This window comes from Anthonomus grandis, chromosome 10 (genome assembly GCF_022605725.1).
Source record: "Anthonomus grandis grandis chromosome 10, icAntGran1.3, whole genome shotgun sequence".
NCBI lineage: Eukaryota > Metazoa > Arthropoda > Insecta > Coleoptera > Curculionidae > Anthonomus > Anthonomus grandis.
Window position 1 is genome coordinate 16,522,492 of NC_065555.1, and position 17,523 is coordinate 16,540,014.

The 17,523-nt window shown below is 32.7% G+C and overlaps 1 protein-coding gene across 12 annotated transcripts in view; it reads right to left on the reverse strand.

Moving 5' to 3' along the window:
• The window catches only part of LOC126741639 (cytoplasmic dynein 1 intermediate chain), a 90,333-nt gene that overhangs the window by 11,290 nt on the left and 61,520 nt on the right, over positions 1–17,523 (reverse strand). For all 12 annotated transcript variants that reach the window (XM_050448164.1, XM_050448162.1, XM_050448160.1 and 9 more), the window contains 3 exons: positions 11,127–11,244; positions 10,856–11,072; positions 160–335 (listed from right to left, as the gene is read on the reverse strand). In XM_050448164.1, the coding sequence (XP_050304121.1) occupies positions 160–335; positions 10,856–11,072; positions 11,127–11,244 (511 nt within the window). The remainder of the gene's footprint in view (positions 1–159; positions 336–10,855; positions 11,073–11,126; positions 11,245–17,523) is intronic.

The window sequence follows — 17,523 nt, forward strand, 5'->3', positions numbered from 1 at the left end:
TTTGTTTGTTTTTGATCATCAAAACTAAGTACTGAGTCCGATGATGATTAATTATCCTATCGAAATGCATAACGCTTAAAACAAGATTGGCATTTTTTTTGTGGAGAAAAGACTTTCTTTAAGGAAACATCTTCTTTATTTACTAATAGCAATACTAACCTTAAGGCTCCACAACTTAATAGTCCAGTCAAACGAGGAAGTAAGGAACATATGGGAAAAATCGATTCCGCCTTGTACTGCGTTCACGCTGATACCAGTTACAGGCCCTTGATGGCCCTCGTACGTTTCTATTATACCCGCTTTCGTTCCGTGTCGACATGCTGAATAGGCCGCACCTAAAACGATTTCACCCCATTAATTAGAAAAGATTTTTAAGATTTCTGTATGTCAGAAAGAACAAAGAATACCCATATATGGTGTCATACAGAGCAATGTTAAAAACGTTTGACTTCCAGATGCTCTGTACCAGAAGGCAGAATCAGGCAGACATTTTTATATATTTCATTGTAAATAATGTTAAATACTTGAGCTGTGATCTAATTGACTATTACCCGATATAAAGTGTTTATAAAGTTTTTTGAATAAATAAATAAATTAATGTTTTTTTGATACTAGATTATTAGAAAAAGGTAATTGATTAAAGATATAGAAAAAGTGGTATATCACTCCAATCCTCTATAGACCGCATCCTCTATTATTGAGAGTATAGACTCATTTGAGGAATTGGTAGCTATATGGTCAATAAGAGTAAGACCTTTTCATGTTGGAACTGACTAATTACAGAATTGTAATCCATTGCTTATGCTGACCTCTCTATATTTACGTGTTTCTTTAGTTTCTGGCTTTAAGAGATCGATATTTAAATCACAGAATAAATATATTTTATTTAAGTTTATGTTACTGAGTTAAAGATCCACGAGTTCCAGCGTATTTTATTTTCTGTTTTTACGGTTTGGGTTGTATATTAATGATGTATAGCTATTTAATTTAGTTAAGCAGAAAACTAGATCTGTTATATCCCGCTTCTCTTAACTTTTAATACGTCCTTGCAAGCTTGTGATTTTTTAGAAAGATCCCACACCCTTCACCAATCTGCGTTCTATGGGAATAATGCATTGAGTATTCAGAAATTTGATAAAGAATGTTAAATGAAATGTGATCATTTGCCTTGCTATCTTTATAATAAATCACACTGGAAAATTATTGAGTCACTCTAAGTAAGTTAAAAAATCTATTAGAAAGTTAAAATTTGTTGATTTCTGACAAACAAAAAGAAAAAAAAACAAAATTAACACTAGAGAAACAAAAACAAAATTATAGTTCTTAACAATGTGATCCTGGAATATTGAAAGGTTAGAATTAACATTGCAGTGAAACTATGGGTAGTTTGTTTACTTGCAACATCATCTGATGCAATGATGCCAAATGCCTTCCAATGTGCTACGCAACTCTTACGGTAAAAGTTACCGCAAATGAAAAAGCAAAAGCCCCTTTTCTTAAATTTTTAAAGCTATGTACAAATAAAATTTAATTCACCTAAGCTAGACTTACAATAGTGACTAGCAAAATAATAATATACAATACTAGTTTAGGATAAAATAGATAAAATTATGCATAGGCCGTAAAATATAAGCTACTTAAAACACTCCGTATGTTTTTTCCCAGTGTTATTTACCTACTTATCCGAGTCGCCCTATATTGTCTAAAATTAAAATAATGTGTCGCTTAGACTCCGAGACAAGCAGCTTATGTCTTTGTCTAAAATTTCCAAAAGACGGCCTATAATATTCTACTTAATAGTAGATATATAAAAGTAAAAGCATTTAATACATGTATTAAAATAATTAATATAATATATGTATAACTGGCTAAATATGCTTGGCAAAAGGTCATTAAAAAAAACTCTAATCTTAGTTATTACAACTTAAACATAAATATCCCACTTCAACTTACTATCTATGTGAACAGCAAGGTACCCTACTGTATAAGTTTTAGAAATTTTGCTGTCGCCCAATTTAATAATATCCGGTAATGGTAATTTTGAATTGTAGGACCGAAATAAAATATATTTTGTTTTATCCACGTTTAAAGTTAGTTTGTTCTTATTTCAACATATTTTAATAAATTTCTAGTCCTCCTACACTTTAGTTCTCAAGTCGCATCACTTTTGTGAGCGGTTAAACATTTCCGTATTATTGTGGCAAACTTATAATTGTATCATTTAGTGGATGTTTCAAATTATTGTTAATATAAATTGTGAGCAAGATAAGGACGTCTATCATGGAGATCTTGGAAATAAAAGAGATACGAACTTGGCTACATTAGAGAAAAGTTACGCATTTTCAAGAAATTACAAAACAGCGTTGATAGATTTTCCGTACGACGTTTCTTTTCGGAGAAATCATCATCAACTTTATTTTTTTTTATATGGCACGTAAGAAAAGTATACTCTGTATTAATGTATGACGCAATATGATTATGCAATATTTAAATTGGAAAAAATGTATTTTTATTAAATTCCTAATGATTTGGCATAGTAGGCGGTGAAGTGATGGCGCTGAGTATGTAGTAGTATGCTATATTACTCTCATTTCAAAATATTACATTAAAAGCAAGTTATCGATAATTTGAAACCTTTATTCATATAAGTAGGTACGTCATATGTTAGTCATTTAAAACTAGGTAAGGACTACCTACTAGAAATTCATAAAAACTAATTTAGATTATAGATAATGTTGAAACCATTATTCTCCAAACACAAACACAGATAACGACATTTAACGGCCGAATTTAACATACTTCTTAACATGTCAGGTGTAATGCTCTCGCACGATTCAAAAACTATTCTCCCCAGCTGATCCTTAGATTCAAAGACACGGTTTTAAACATCGTTTTTGCAATACCCTTAGTGAAAAAATCGAGCGGAATTATGTCCGGCGAACAATGAGGCCACGGAACTGTTGAATGTGTACCTATCCATTTTCCCGGCAATCTGTTCGATAAATACCCGCGCACGATTAGGGCATTATGCACGAGAACACCATCCTGCTAAAATCAACAGTGTCTGACCTGTGCAAGCGGTAAGTTGTCCAAGGATTCTTCTAAATCGCGCTCCAATAAGGTGCGATAATGCTTCGAAAAGGGAATTGTAAAAAAAAGAGTCTATTAAATCTGTTCCAAAAATCCCAACACACATATTAAAACCAAAACGGTGCTGATGTCTAGCCATTCGGATTATTGAAGGATTGTCCCTTGACCAATAATGAATATTTCTCTAGTTAAAAATGCATGATTTGTAACCGTACTCTCTTCCGACCAGATAATCCTATGGGGAAATGTTTCATCTTCCTGACACTTCCTGATGTACCATTCATAAAATGTTCTTCGCCTAAGGCCTTAACAGATTCTGAATTTGAACGGGTGGAATTTCTGTTTTCTCAAAACGAAATGGGCAGTAGGTTTCTATATTTCAGTGGTATTGTCAATTTTTCTAACAGTTATTTCCGGGTTTTCAGTTACAGCTAATAGTACATTATTTTCTTTTTCTTCAATGCAGGGCTTATTATTTCTTGACAATACTGGTTTCTTGAGTGCACCATACTGCTTAAAATTCGAAGCCAATCGTCTCAAAATTTTTGTACTGGGTTGTCTTCTCTTTAGATAGTTATTTAAATATATACGACCAGCTTCAACATAGGATTATAGTAACATACGATATTAATTTCACTTATTTAGAATTACAATTATTTTGACATTTTCTCAGCGCCCTCATTTCCCGGGCTCCTACACTAAAACATTGAGAATTTAATAAAAACCCTTTTTTTCCAATTTAAATATTGCAGAATAATATCGTTGTATTCGTAATAAAATATGCTATTCCATACGGGGTATATTTTTTACGCGCCATATAAAAAAATACATTTGATGATATTCAATATTCAAATATTTCTTTCCATAGACTCATACAAATAAGTATCGGATAATGTCAAAAAATAAAATTATAAGATCTAAACATACAACTTTTAAAAAGTCCTTAAGAAAAAACAATAACAAATCTACAATTAACTAAAGACTAAGAATATAGAAAAACTACAGCTTTTTCCAAACAAACAAATACGAATTATGGGAGTAAGGATGAGACGCCGCAATTTAAATATTCTGTTACCGTAAAAGGAATTTTTAATTAAAATTCTTTTCAATGAAGCTTTGAAATTATTAACCTTCTCAATTTTTTTTATTTCAATGGGAAGATGATTGTATAATTTAATTGGTAAAACTACTGGGCTGTTTGCCACTTTGGTTAATTTATGTTTGGGTAAATCCAAATTTAAGTTAACCCTGAGTTCATAGTGGGTACCTCTAGACAAAGAATAATCAGACAGGTTACGCTTTATATGCATGACCGAGTTGAAAATAAATAGGCAAGGAAATGGCATAATTTTTAAGTCTGGAAAAAGTGTTCTACAAGAAAATGTATAAGGCTTAAATAAAATAGTTCTAATTATTTTTTTCTGGGCCGTAAAAACTTCACCACTTCTAGAACAGTCACATCAAAACATTATGACATATGACAAACATAACTAGACAAGCAAGCCTTAATTCAAATCGGTAAGACTAAAAAATATCATTTCAGTTTTTGACTTATTAAGCACTAGGCTGTTCCTGCTACTGATACTTATTATTCGGTCAACTACCCCGGTTGAACCTCTAGATAGTTCTTCTAAGTCACCACTCGGCGTTGATATAACAACATCATCTGCAAACGCAGCTATATGGTTGCCAGGAAATTCGTCCAAGATGCTATCAAAAAATATAACAAATAACAGTGACTTAAAATGCTACCTTGTGGGACACCACTAACAACTGGTAGGGACTCAGACGCAACTGAAACATTTACATTCTTTAATATCGTTTTTTGATATCTACTGGTCAGGTAGGATTTAATCCATTTATTGCCAAGACCATGCATACCACAGTCATTAAATCTATTCAACATTAGGTTAATATTTATTACATCAAACGCCCTTTTCAAAAAAAGGCTTACACAATTTATTGTTTAATTCCAAATTAGACAAAACATATTATATATATACAGGGTTACCGAGCACAAATGCACATGATTTGTGTATTTTGTGTTATCGGCCACTATGGTCGCGCTGTAGCCCTTTTTATCCTCGGATTATATAGTATATAGTTGTAAAATTGATTGTGTATAATTTGTATACGTATATATTGGGCAAATAAAGAAGTTTGATTTGATTTGAATATAGGGTGAAATGACAGATTAACAAGATATATAATCGGTGTCACCAAAAATTCAAGGACTTGTTTAATAAGAGAGCAGGGAATTCCATCATCACCAGCCGAGTAAGATAATTTCACTTTCATCATACGAACATAAAAATAATGAATCTAAAATTATTTAATTATTTAATGTTTTTGGCCATTTATTTGTTAAGGCTAAATTCCTATTATTTACAATTTTGTTTACAGACTCAATAAAAAAAAGGTTAAAAAGTTCAGTGGCTTCGTTTATAGGCTCCGTTTTCGTTAATAAAATATTCCGGTTGTTTGGAATATTCCGAATTATTAGTATTATTCTTAATCACTTGCCATGCTGTCTTCGAGATATTATTAGACTGTCAAATTCAGAATCTAAGGAGTACCCATTACAAAAAATTGAATTCCAATTTATATTTGACAGCATAGAATAAAACTTTTTAATATTATATTTCCGTGTAAAGAACCTTTTTTCATAAGAAGGTGATATATTAATAGGTAGTAAGGGCACTGAAATAAACCGCATGAAGTGATCGGAAAGATCACAGTGTACAACGCGAGCGCAAATGTCATCATTATTAACAGATGTAAATATATCGTCAATAGTAGATTTCAATTGATTCTCTATAATTCTTGTATGCTCAATAATAGTTTTATGCAACCCAAAACTCGAGAAAACATTTAAAATTTTCAAGGAGTTTTTACAGGACGGATCTTTAAACTGTACATTAAAGTCGCCACATATAATAGCCAAATGATGGTTTCTCCGAAACGAAACGTCTTACGGAAAATCTCTCAACGCTATTTTATAGAGCTTAAAAAGTAGCCATAAGAAAGTGTCTTTTGTTTATCATATCTCTTTAAATAATGTTGGAAAAAATAAAAACGAAATCAGCAAATTTAGGTTTTTTAGGCATATCTCCGGAAGCACTCGGAATTCAAAAACTTTCTAAACGGCATATTGTTAGCCTTGAAAATGCACACCTTTTCTCTAATTTAACCATCTTCGTATCTCTTTTGTTTTCCAAGATCCCCATGATAGACACCCTTATCTTGGACGACTGTATAAGGGGTAAACAATAGAGACCCAAGTACAGACCAGTGGCGGCTGGTGTATAAGTGCTGAGGAGCTGCAGCATATAGTCAAATTACAAAATATATAATAATATTTTGCGTATAAATATTTTTTCATTTTATTTATTTAAATTATTTTCTAAAATGCTACCTACGAAGAAAATTATATTTTGCCGCGTGCGATTGTCTCTGCGGTAAATTCAACCAACGCCAATGCGAGAGCTAACGTTCGATTCGGCTCTCGTGTGCGATATTGATTCCAGCGCCCCTCAGCCAACGCAGACCGTTGCGGCGTGGTTTTCTTTCCCGCTTATTTCTCTTGTTTTAACGTATGATTTTAATGCACGCTGGTGCTGACTAAACGATAGCGCCGACTTGAAATTTTCAAGGATTACGCACGTTGCCGCTTTTTAGTATGTTTTACTGATATAAATTATGAAGTAATTAATGTATACCTATGAACCTATGTGATATGTAGGCATTTTCTTTCAAATAGTTTAGTATTTAATAAAAAAAAAACTATACACATATTCAATGCATTACTTCAGACTGAGAAACAAAAAGAGATAATTAATTAGGGGGTACAAAATTACAATTATTGGCAACGTCTTATGTTTACGTGACCTAAATACATGAAAATATAGTTGAACGTTGAACTGTTGTACTGTACGTTGTCGTAACACTACGAATTGGTTTGCGTTCTACGTGAGTTATTGTTTTCATGCAATATGAATTCTGCGTCAGATTTATTTAGTCAATAAATCCATTTTCCCGGCTTTCTTTGGAAGAGAAAATTAGAATTAAGGAACTCGGTAGACCTACACCAACCATTAAAATAGCACAGGAGGTGAAAAGTAAGGCCGTCGTCCCACCAAAGATACGCGACGGCGGCGGCGACGCGAAAGCGATACGATTTCGCCTGGACACATTCAGACGACATGCAGTTGCCCAACCAAAGATACGCGTTTCGTGTTTCCTACGTTTAGTTGTTCAGTTTAGTTCAAAATGTCATCGAGTGAAGACGTGATGACGGATGTGGTTGCAATGTATTGGTATTTGCGGAATAGAAAAAAAAATAATAAGGCAAAAAAAAGAAAATGGTGGGTGCATCCTTTTATTGAGAAAAATATAAAAAAAAAGAATGTTTGTTGCTGCTAAGGAGCTGCACAGACATCCATTAAAATTTAAATCTTTTTACCGAATGTCAAAGGAGCTCTTTTTAGAATTGGTCGAAAAAGTTAGACCTTACATTCAAAAAAAAGATATAAATTATCGAAAGAGTGTGAGTGTTGAAGAACGGCTGTTAATTACGCTAAGGTAAGTTAATAACATGATTTTTAACGTGCAGTTGATCCATTACGTTTTAGTGCCAAACAAATTTTCTCGAAAAAAATGCCCGATTTTTATTTTTATTGCGGGTTTTTTTATACAAAAATTGCTTATACAGGGCAGCCTGCAAAAAAACTTTTCTTAAAAAACAATTTGATTTCATTCAGGAACTTTTGTTTCTTTTATCGTGAAAGCCTGAATTACCTGCGCTGTTTACTTCCTTGGCTACTGCTGCCCAAGCTTTTTCAGTCAAATCTTTTCGCGAATATTCTGATAGCTTATAATTATATAAACAAGCATGTTTTTCTACAGCATCTACTAATTTTGAATTAAAATCCAGTTCAGCATTTTGTTGTGCCATAAGAAACAAAAAAACAAAACTTCGATAAATGAAAAAAAAACGCCAACACACACAGCTTGAATGTTGTGTGGTGGGGACAAAATGATTTTAAAACATGGGTTCGACACGAAAGATACACGGTGGCGACATCGCCGAGATGTGGCGTCGCTGTCGTGTATCTTTGGTGGGACGACGGCCTAAGAGTTCCACTTATAAGCGCCAATTTCATACAAAATCATATGATAAAAATAAGTGGCTTTGTGGATGTGACTCTAAAAATGCATTGTTTTGTTTCCCGTGTCTGTTATTTGGCGGTGAAAGTTCTTGGACCAAGTCAGGTGTAACGGATTTGGGGCATTTAAGTAATCTGATTAAAAGACATTCACCAGACAAAACTCACTTAATTAACGTTTTAAATTTAGCAAATATAGGCCGAGTGAACATTGCTACCCAACTCGCCAGTGTTTATTGAATGTCAATTCAAAAATACAACGAAAATGTTGAAAAAAACAGATACATTTTAGGCAAAATTATTGACTGTATCAAGTTCTGTCGTGCTTTCGAATTAGCTCTATGGGGACAAGACGACTCTTCAAACCCAGGAGTTTTCAGAGGTCTCTTGGATCTAATGGGCAGTGTGGACCCCGCAATAAAAGATCATTTTAGCAGTGGTAGTGCTTTCAAAGGACATTCCAAGACAATACAAAATGAACTTTTAGATTGTATGTTAGAGGTGTGCCAAGATGAAATACTAGCGCAAATTGATATGCCCAAGTTTATTGCCATTATAGCCGATGATACCACCGACATTTCTGGAAAAACGCAGACCTGCCTTGTAGTTAGGTATGAATACAAAGGGAAGATATATGAAAAATTCTGGCCATTTGTCAATCCAAGTGGACAAGACGCAGATGCTATTTCGACTGTCATTATGGAAGCACTGAATTTAATGGTGAAAAATAATGTACAGAAAGTTATTTCCCAAAGCTACGATGGAGCAGCTGTAATGTCTGGAAAAAATAATGGTGTTCAATCGAAAATCAAAAATAAACATATGAATGCGTACATGCTCAGTGTTACGCACATCAGCTTAACCTAATTATTGCTCAAAGCGCAGCAAGTAACAAATCTGCTAAAGTATTTTTTGCAAATTTGTCCGTTATCCCAGCTTTCTTTTCAAATTCACCTGCTCGGTTACCAGCATTAGATCGATCAGTAGCCCATATAATACCATCTGTTTGTTCAACTAGATGGAATTATCAATCGAGAGCAGTTAACGTTGTTCCAAAATCGCCAAAAATTAATTGAGTGCTTTGAGGAACTTCAAAATTCTTCTTCTGTCGAAACTGTAAGAAAAGCCAGTGGTTGTCTGCGACTTTTGGAAGATTTCGACTTCAACTTCTGGTTACATTTTTTCCAACGTTTAATGCCACACATTGATGTTTTATCACTTCCAATCGCGAAATGCATGTGGTTCCTCCATAAAAAAAAATGTTGACATCTTCCAGGGCATCATCGAGAAAGTGCGAGGTGAAATAGAAAACATTTTGCAAGAATTTTCGGACGATTTAAGTGTGTGTTGTACAACGAGAAGGAGAAACGAAGACTTAAAAATTCGTGATGCAAAAGAGGTATGTGATATTTTATCTACACAAGGATAGATTTGAAAATACGGACTACATAGATATAGCGGAACTGTTAAATTGTAATAATTTTGAAAATTATGAAAAAACCTTTCCAGATCAAAACTTGTGTCGGCAGTGAATCGTTATTTATGTTTAAACAAAAATAAACTTAAAACCAAACTAATGGTTATTTATGAAAGACCAGATTTTAGACAGTTTTCAAGTCTCCTCTCACTTTTAAATTTTATTTATGATAACAACTTAGATGATTCATTTAGTGAAGTAATGACCTTAGTTTTGATAATAGTTATAACACCAATATCCACTGCAAAACCAGAACGTTGCTTCTCAACTTTGAAACGGATAAAAACATTTCTGCGAAACACTATGTCACAAGACCGACTTAATGCTCTGGCAATGCTTTCAGTAGAAAAAGAGCTAATTCATTCTGTTGAAAATTTTAATGTAAAAGTTATGGAAAAAATTTGTTAGCAAAAAAAATTGGTGAATGGAGTTTATATATAAAAAATAATATTAAACGTTCTTTAAATGATTCATTTTAAATCCTTGTTTTGTTAGTTAATAATTTTTATTTTTTGCAATCTGCATATAGATTCTATAAATACAGACCCAATTTGTGTATTTAGCTTTTATTGATCAACATTTATTGTCAAAATGTAAACTTTCAATAAATTAAACTAATAAAAGATTTTTTCCTGTAATTTTATATCGAGTTTTATTCTGAATAAGGTGTTTATTTAAGTTTCCGCCATACCATAATATATATTTACACCCGGAAATTATGCCAGAACCATGCAAATAAATATATAACTATAGTAACTCAGAGCTAATTTTTATGCATATTATTTAATGCAGCACACAGCACAAAATAGTCACGAGCCGCCACTGGTACAGACCCTTGTGAAACAGCATACTGCACCTGTGCCTACTCAATGAATACTCCATCAACATTTACTGTTATTTGTTAAATGGCTGTTTAATATTGTAATCCCCATTAGATAGCTATTCAGCAAATCATAAGTTCGACCCCTTATTTCATACCGTGTTAATTTGAACAAGAGAGTTTGATGACATACCGTGTCAAAAGCTTTTGACAAAACCTAGTTATTCAGTTTTTGAAGTTATTATACTTTGGAAAGTATTTGCCGTTGATAAATAAATTAATTAATTAAAACACATCCTTTACCTTCTTCGGATCCAACCACAAAATTATTAACATCCGAACTGGGAAAATCCAAGCACGTCACGGCCACCGGTTTGCCCTGCATCCTATGTAAATCCAAAATCTCTTGTGGCTGCCCCAACATGTCCAAGGACCACGAACACATCCTGCCATCCGTCGAGATACTTATGAGATTGTGCGCGTTTTGGGTGCCCACTACGGCCATACAATAGACCGGATGCTAAAATCGTCACGTTTTTTGGTATTTTTAACTGTAAAACTCTTTGGTGCTTACCGTGTGCGCACTGGCAGATAAAGGTGTCCGCTGTATAGGTGTCCTCTTCTGAACTCGGTTGTCCCATAAAACGATCTGACCCGAGTAAGTGCCGCCAAGGATTAAGTTCGGATGAAACCTAAGCAAAAATATACATTAGCTCAAAAGCCGACGTTTTGGCTCTAATTTGAGTCATTTTTGGTGACAAACTAGACATTAACTTTGTAGCAACAAAATTTTAAGGTAAATTGTCCAGTAAAGCTGCTAAGTTTTCTTTTATTTCCACCGTGAGAATTATTATTTTAAAATTTCCAAAAAAAAAAAAACGTTTTAGTTTTTAAATACTATAATTTAACCGACCTTTATTCATTTTTTAAAAATTTTCAACCTATAATTTGTACAGTGTTATTTCGTAGAGCAGTATCTCGAGAGAAAAAATATTTTTTTTTAAAAACGCTTAGCCTTATGCAGATAAATTATTCAATGTCATAGAACAAATAATAATAAAAATAAACTACCTTTATTTATATAATTCAAAAAGTACTGCTAAGAAAGTTTATGCAATTGAGTGGCGAGATCTGGCTACTAATAATAAGAAGTTACTAATCATGATAATTACAGTTAAAATTAAATAAATAAGTTTTAATATAGGTTGCAAAATAGGAGATCAAAGGATAGATAAGGGAAGATACATTACACTATCAAGGTATAAACAATTTCAAGATTGATTAACGAAATGAATAAGATATCTACGATCCTATTAATTTGAGCAGTATCATTAAATTCCTTTTAAAGCTGTTAAACTACTAAACAGAACATTATAGCACTTGACTGCATTATAACTGAATAACCGTTCAGAAGGGAAGTTTTGTATTTTGGAATAATAAACCTGGCACAATGATGAGTGTTCCTATCATAGATATCAGACCCCTTAATAAGTTTCTCATATAGGTATTTAGGTTGATGATTATTAACGTAATTCTCCGATATATGGTCAAATTTTCTTCAAATTACGCCATAATCTTAAGCAAATATTTTGAAGCATTTGTAAACCAACCCTGTCCTCTAACAGAATAGCAGGCCAGTAAACAACAATGTAATAGAACATGATTAGAGAATCACAGATGATGGGATCTTCCATTTTCCAGGGAATAGAATGGGTTCCTATTTCCTAAAATGTCTATAATAAACCCTTATAAAAATGCAAAATTCTCAAAAAAAAAATCGTTAAAAAATTGTTTTTTTTTCAATAAGTGAATATTCAGGCAGTTAATTTCGTTTTTGGATTCTACTTTAAATTTTTTTTCAGGCTTCATGAAATATGAATGTTTCTTAAATTTTAAAGAATTTTTCTGATTTTTCCAGGCATTTTAGGTCGTTTTTTGCTTCTTCCAGGCAGTTGAATATAAACATATCTGCTGTTCAATTTCAATTCCTAAAATTTGGAGAAATCTACTTCAATTTTTTCTGGTTCTGGAATCAAGTCTCAATTAAACCTATACGCGAAGTTCCGTGCATACAAAAAGCCCTTATTTTACAAAAGCATTTTTTAATAATCATTGAAACATCTTTTTTAAATTTAAGTCCCTATCATAAATAACACCCGGTTTCTTGCAGAAGTCTATGGCCATAATTCTGCTGTTACCAAGGATAAGATAAAGAGAACGTGAGAGCCCAACAGCAAATTTTTCAAAAATCAACATCTTGATTAATGTGGGTTTTCGCTAAATGAGCGTGACGAAATTATATAAAAAAATTGTAATAAAACTGAAAATCACAAGTTTCAGATAATCAGAAGAATCAACGGAATAAATAAAAATCAGCAAAGGGCCAAGAAGTAAATCCTATGACAGTACTCCATCAAAAACCACTCTCTGTTTCAAATCAGGGAGATAGCCTTTGACTAAGTTAAAGGCGCTCTGGCTAAAATCTAAATACCTAAGCGTTAAGCACATTAATTCATGATTGACAGTATCAAATGCTTTACTGTAATCAAGAAACAGCGAGTATGTCTGATTACCCTGGTCACAATATCATCAGTCACTTTAGCTAGAGTGGTTGTAGTGCTGTATGATTTGTATGTGGTATTTTTTTATTTGTATTTTTAGTGCTGTATTGAGTTGTTATAATCAAGTAATACAAAATATTGGGTAATCGGTATTAAAGAGTTCTCTATACTATGCGAAATTATTTGCGTATCATATAGCTCATCTATAATTTTTTCAAGTATTTTCCAAAGAAATGGAAGAAGAATAATATGACTAAAATGAGACTTCTAGGATTCATTTTTTCAGCGATTGGCGAAACATTTAAAATTTTCCACAATCTTGGAAATTTTTGTTAAAAGCGAGATTGGTTTATAATAAAAGTTAGTTGAGGTAAAATATGACGAAAAAAGAGTCGATAAACTTTCGGCTCAAACCATCCATCTCAGCAGTATTAGATTTAAGCTTATGATTGATTAATTAAATTTTTTCACTACTACTAACTTTCACAAAGAATAGATGGTAAATTATCCAAAGAATTATATTTGTATGTATCAATTAAAGGGCCATTTCTATTTCACTGGGATCATTTACTGGCTTCGAATTAATTCACATTCAAATTCATTTATTAGTGCTAACATACAAAGCATTTCCACAAGTCAACAAAACAAAAAATACATATATGATTATAAATACTGCATTAAAAATATCAAGTAACACAATAATTACAAAATGTAATTTTTAATAAAATTAAAACCTTAACTACAGATACACTATATAGGCCCATGTTTAAAAGAAATGAAAGTTTAAAAATTCATCTACTGAAGTAAATGAATAAGTCTGCCAGGTAGCTTATTAAAAAGCTTAAGAGCCAAAAACCCCACACCACTCCGACACCCAGTCAAGCGTTGATATATGGGGACTAGTCTATTCACATTCCGCGTTTCGAAGCCGTGGACTTTTTTCGTGAACTCATTGCACAATGCACATTCCATGCACAATAAACAGATGGTAGCGTAAGTATGCCTAGATTAGTAAAAACCTGTCTACAGTCATCCCTAAAACTCAGCCTTTCTCTGTAGAGCAAATAATCTCTTTATACGAGGAGCATGCCCCCATGCTAAAATGGTGTTGAAAATTAAGTTGAAATAGGGTGGAAGGTTCCAAAATAGGCTGTTCTTAGAGCCGTGGGTGAAGAGCAGCTACAAAGACAGCGGAGAGCATATACAACAGTTCGAAGTTTTCCCGCAACATTGTCAATGTGCGCATGCCATTGAAGGAGAGGGTTTAAATGGATTCCTAAAAATTTAACTGTTGAAGTGCTGGCCATCTCCGACTGTCCATAGTGAAAATGACCTTATTTGTCTCTTCTGCGTTTAAGTGTAGATGGTTCCTGTTAAACGACTCTTGCACTTGACCCTGTATAGCATCCATCCCCAGCTCCGCACCCTCCAATGGACTTTGACATTATTAATGTTTAATAATGTCAAAGTTCTAAACTGCTGGTTCAAGAATGATATTTTTTCATTACGGATCTGTTACAAAATTCCTTAATTTATGATCCCCCCAACTGTTAATAAGAGTTAAAAAGCAAAAAAGATAAATCAGATATGATATAGCAAAAAGAGTACAGAGAGAGGCTGCATTAAAGTTAAGATTAAGGAATAAAACATTACCTTTACAAGTAGAAGAGTGGAAAGATCAAGAGTTGAAGTTTTAACACGAATTAAAAACTTCAAGAATCAGATACAGAAGAAATGGAAAAACTTTCTGACTTGCCATAAAAATCCTTTTAAGGAGTCTGATTATAAGAGATATCAGCGAAACTTATCATTTATTATTTCTAGACCATAAACTGCTCGCCCTCGAGTTTAGCAGTTTGGAAAGTCCAGAAATTCTACAGAAAGAGGATTTAGGGAGCATAACGCATAAATGCTAATAAAATTTCAAATTTTGGAAAGGATTCTTAATTCAGAGTAATGATTAAGATAAGGATTCAATTCAATTAGGAACAATTGGGTGAGGATTAATTTTCTTACAGGTATCTCAATCCCATTAATCATGATGTTTAACCTAATACTTAGGTAGGTATCTAAATTGGGATACAAGACGTGGCGAACATTTGTCAATCACATAGTGTACAGTGGTGTCGGCTTTTTGAAGGCATATCAAAGAGATCACATAAAATCTTAGTAATTGCCTTAGTCTGAGTGCCTTTTAACTTGCAATGTTTTACTCAATTATTGACCAAAGAGAAATGACTGTAATATCAAAAAAAGTTTGCTGGTTCCTCAGTTTTTCTGGTAGGCTCTTTCACAATATGATATAAATTTAAACGTTTGAAAAAAATTATTATGCGTTATAAACTGAAAGCAAATCGACATTAAATTAAACAATTAAACCGTGGAAGGACTTTCACTAGGAGGACGATATAATGACGATGATATAATAATGTTTTTTTTTTTTTTTAGAAAAGGTAAACCTGTATAAAGGCAATTTTCCCTAAAAATATGGAACGGTATTATGTTCAATACAGCTATTTACTAAATGTAATATTACATAATATATATAAGTACTATTATTGATAAGCCTAAGCCGTTTGTCTTTATAGAGCTTAAATTGGTATGAATTTTTTCCACTATTGCTAGTTCAAACTTAAAGTGATTTTTATTACTATATAGGTTTTATATTATAGAAATTAATTTGATAAAGACAATGCAGAGAAATGTTTTGTAGAAAAGAGTTTATTTTTTCGGAATTTGACAAATTATTAGTTTTTTCTTTTGACTTGTTAGAATGTAAATGAATGTTTGTAATTTCTAATTAAAAATCAAAAAAGTATTTATTTCCCAAAAAGTACAAATCAATTAACAACTTATAGTACAGTTCTGGAGCACAATGAACCAAAGCCTGTGTGTGCACCTTAAATTAAAAATTCTGGCCTAGAAATTATCGCGTTTACTTATTTTTTAGAAAATGTTAGTTTCAGTGACAAAATTTGCAAAGTTGTTACGTTGTACTACGTTACGTGAGAAACAATTATACAATGATTACCTAATAATTTTACATTGATATACTATTAAAACATGTTATTTTGTTGCAAATATATTCGAAATTATTAATTGACCAAAAATCTCTTTTATTTTTTATTTTGTGATAATTTTGTGCATTTTTTATTTCATTTAGAAGTATGTTTACTACTTTAGGTATATAAAAGAAATATATCTTTGAGTAGAATGTAGATGCCACTAATACGGTTGCTATTATACTTGGCATTTTTAAGCGATCTTGTTCCGATAGTATGGTGATTTATAACACTGTTAAAATTTATATTTCTTAAACTAAATCTAACAACATTCTTAATATACAATTGTCTTATATTTAACAGGTTCGCCTCTCTAAATAGTAATACTGTTGAATGCAATTTATTTTTAAATAGAATAACTTTAAGAATATATTTTTTGTTATAAATAAAGTTCCCAACATACTCTTACATGAGGCGCCCCAGGCTGTAATCCCATATGTTACTGACTCAACTTGATAAAACATTTTCAGCAACGAAAAGGAACAACTTGTCTAAGCCCAAAAAATTTATATACTAAGTTCCTTAATTTATTATTTAAAAAAGTTATGTGGTTTTGCCATCTCATGCACTGGTCGGAAACTACGCCTAGATATTTAGCGTTATTTTTTCTAAGGATTTCTTGTGAGCAATTGCATGATGCACCTCTCTTACAATTACAGTCGTGAAGTCTCTCTGTACTTGGCAAGGTTCTGAAGGACATTGCAAAGGTAAGAAAATGTGTGTTTTCGACATTAAGGGTTAAGAAGTTCGAGTCCAACCAGTGTTTAATTGTGGCCATGGTAGTCTCACACCTATCAAAAGCACCGAACCATGTCTGGTCCCGAATTAGAAGGAGAGTATCATCAGCAAAACATACAGTCTTACCATCAGTTAAAAGCTCCGTTAAAGAATTCACGTAAATTAAAAACAGAATGGAGCCGAGCACTGTGCCTTGTGGGACACCACACTCAATATACAGAGGTCGACTTCTACTTTTTCCAATTTTTACAACTTATATTCTTTTGGTCAAGTAAGACTTAAATAGATCCAGCGAGACCCCTCTTATATCAATATTTTCAAGTTTCATTAAGAGAGTGAGGTGTTCCACCGTGTCGAATGCTTTTCACAGGTTCAAAAAAACCGCTAATGGCTTAAGTCCTTTATTAAAACTGTTGACTACAAAGTATGTGACCTCTGCAATTGCGGCCTCAGTGTTGCGCCTGTCCCTGAAACCATACTGAAATTTGGAAAGTATTTGTTGGTTTTTTAGGAAATCACTTAGTCTCAGTTTTGTACACTTTTCAAGAACTTTATTAATATTACCAGTAACGGCAATAGGTCCGTAATTTGTTTTTTGGTTTCTTTGAAT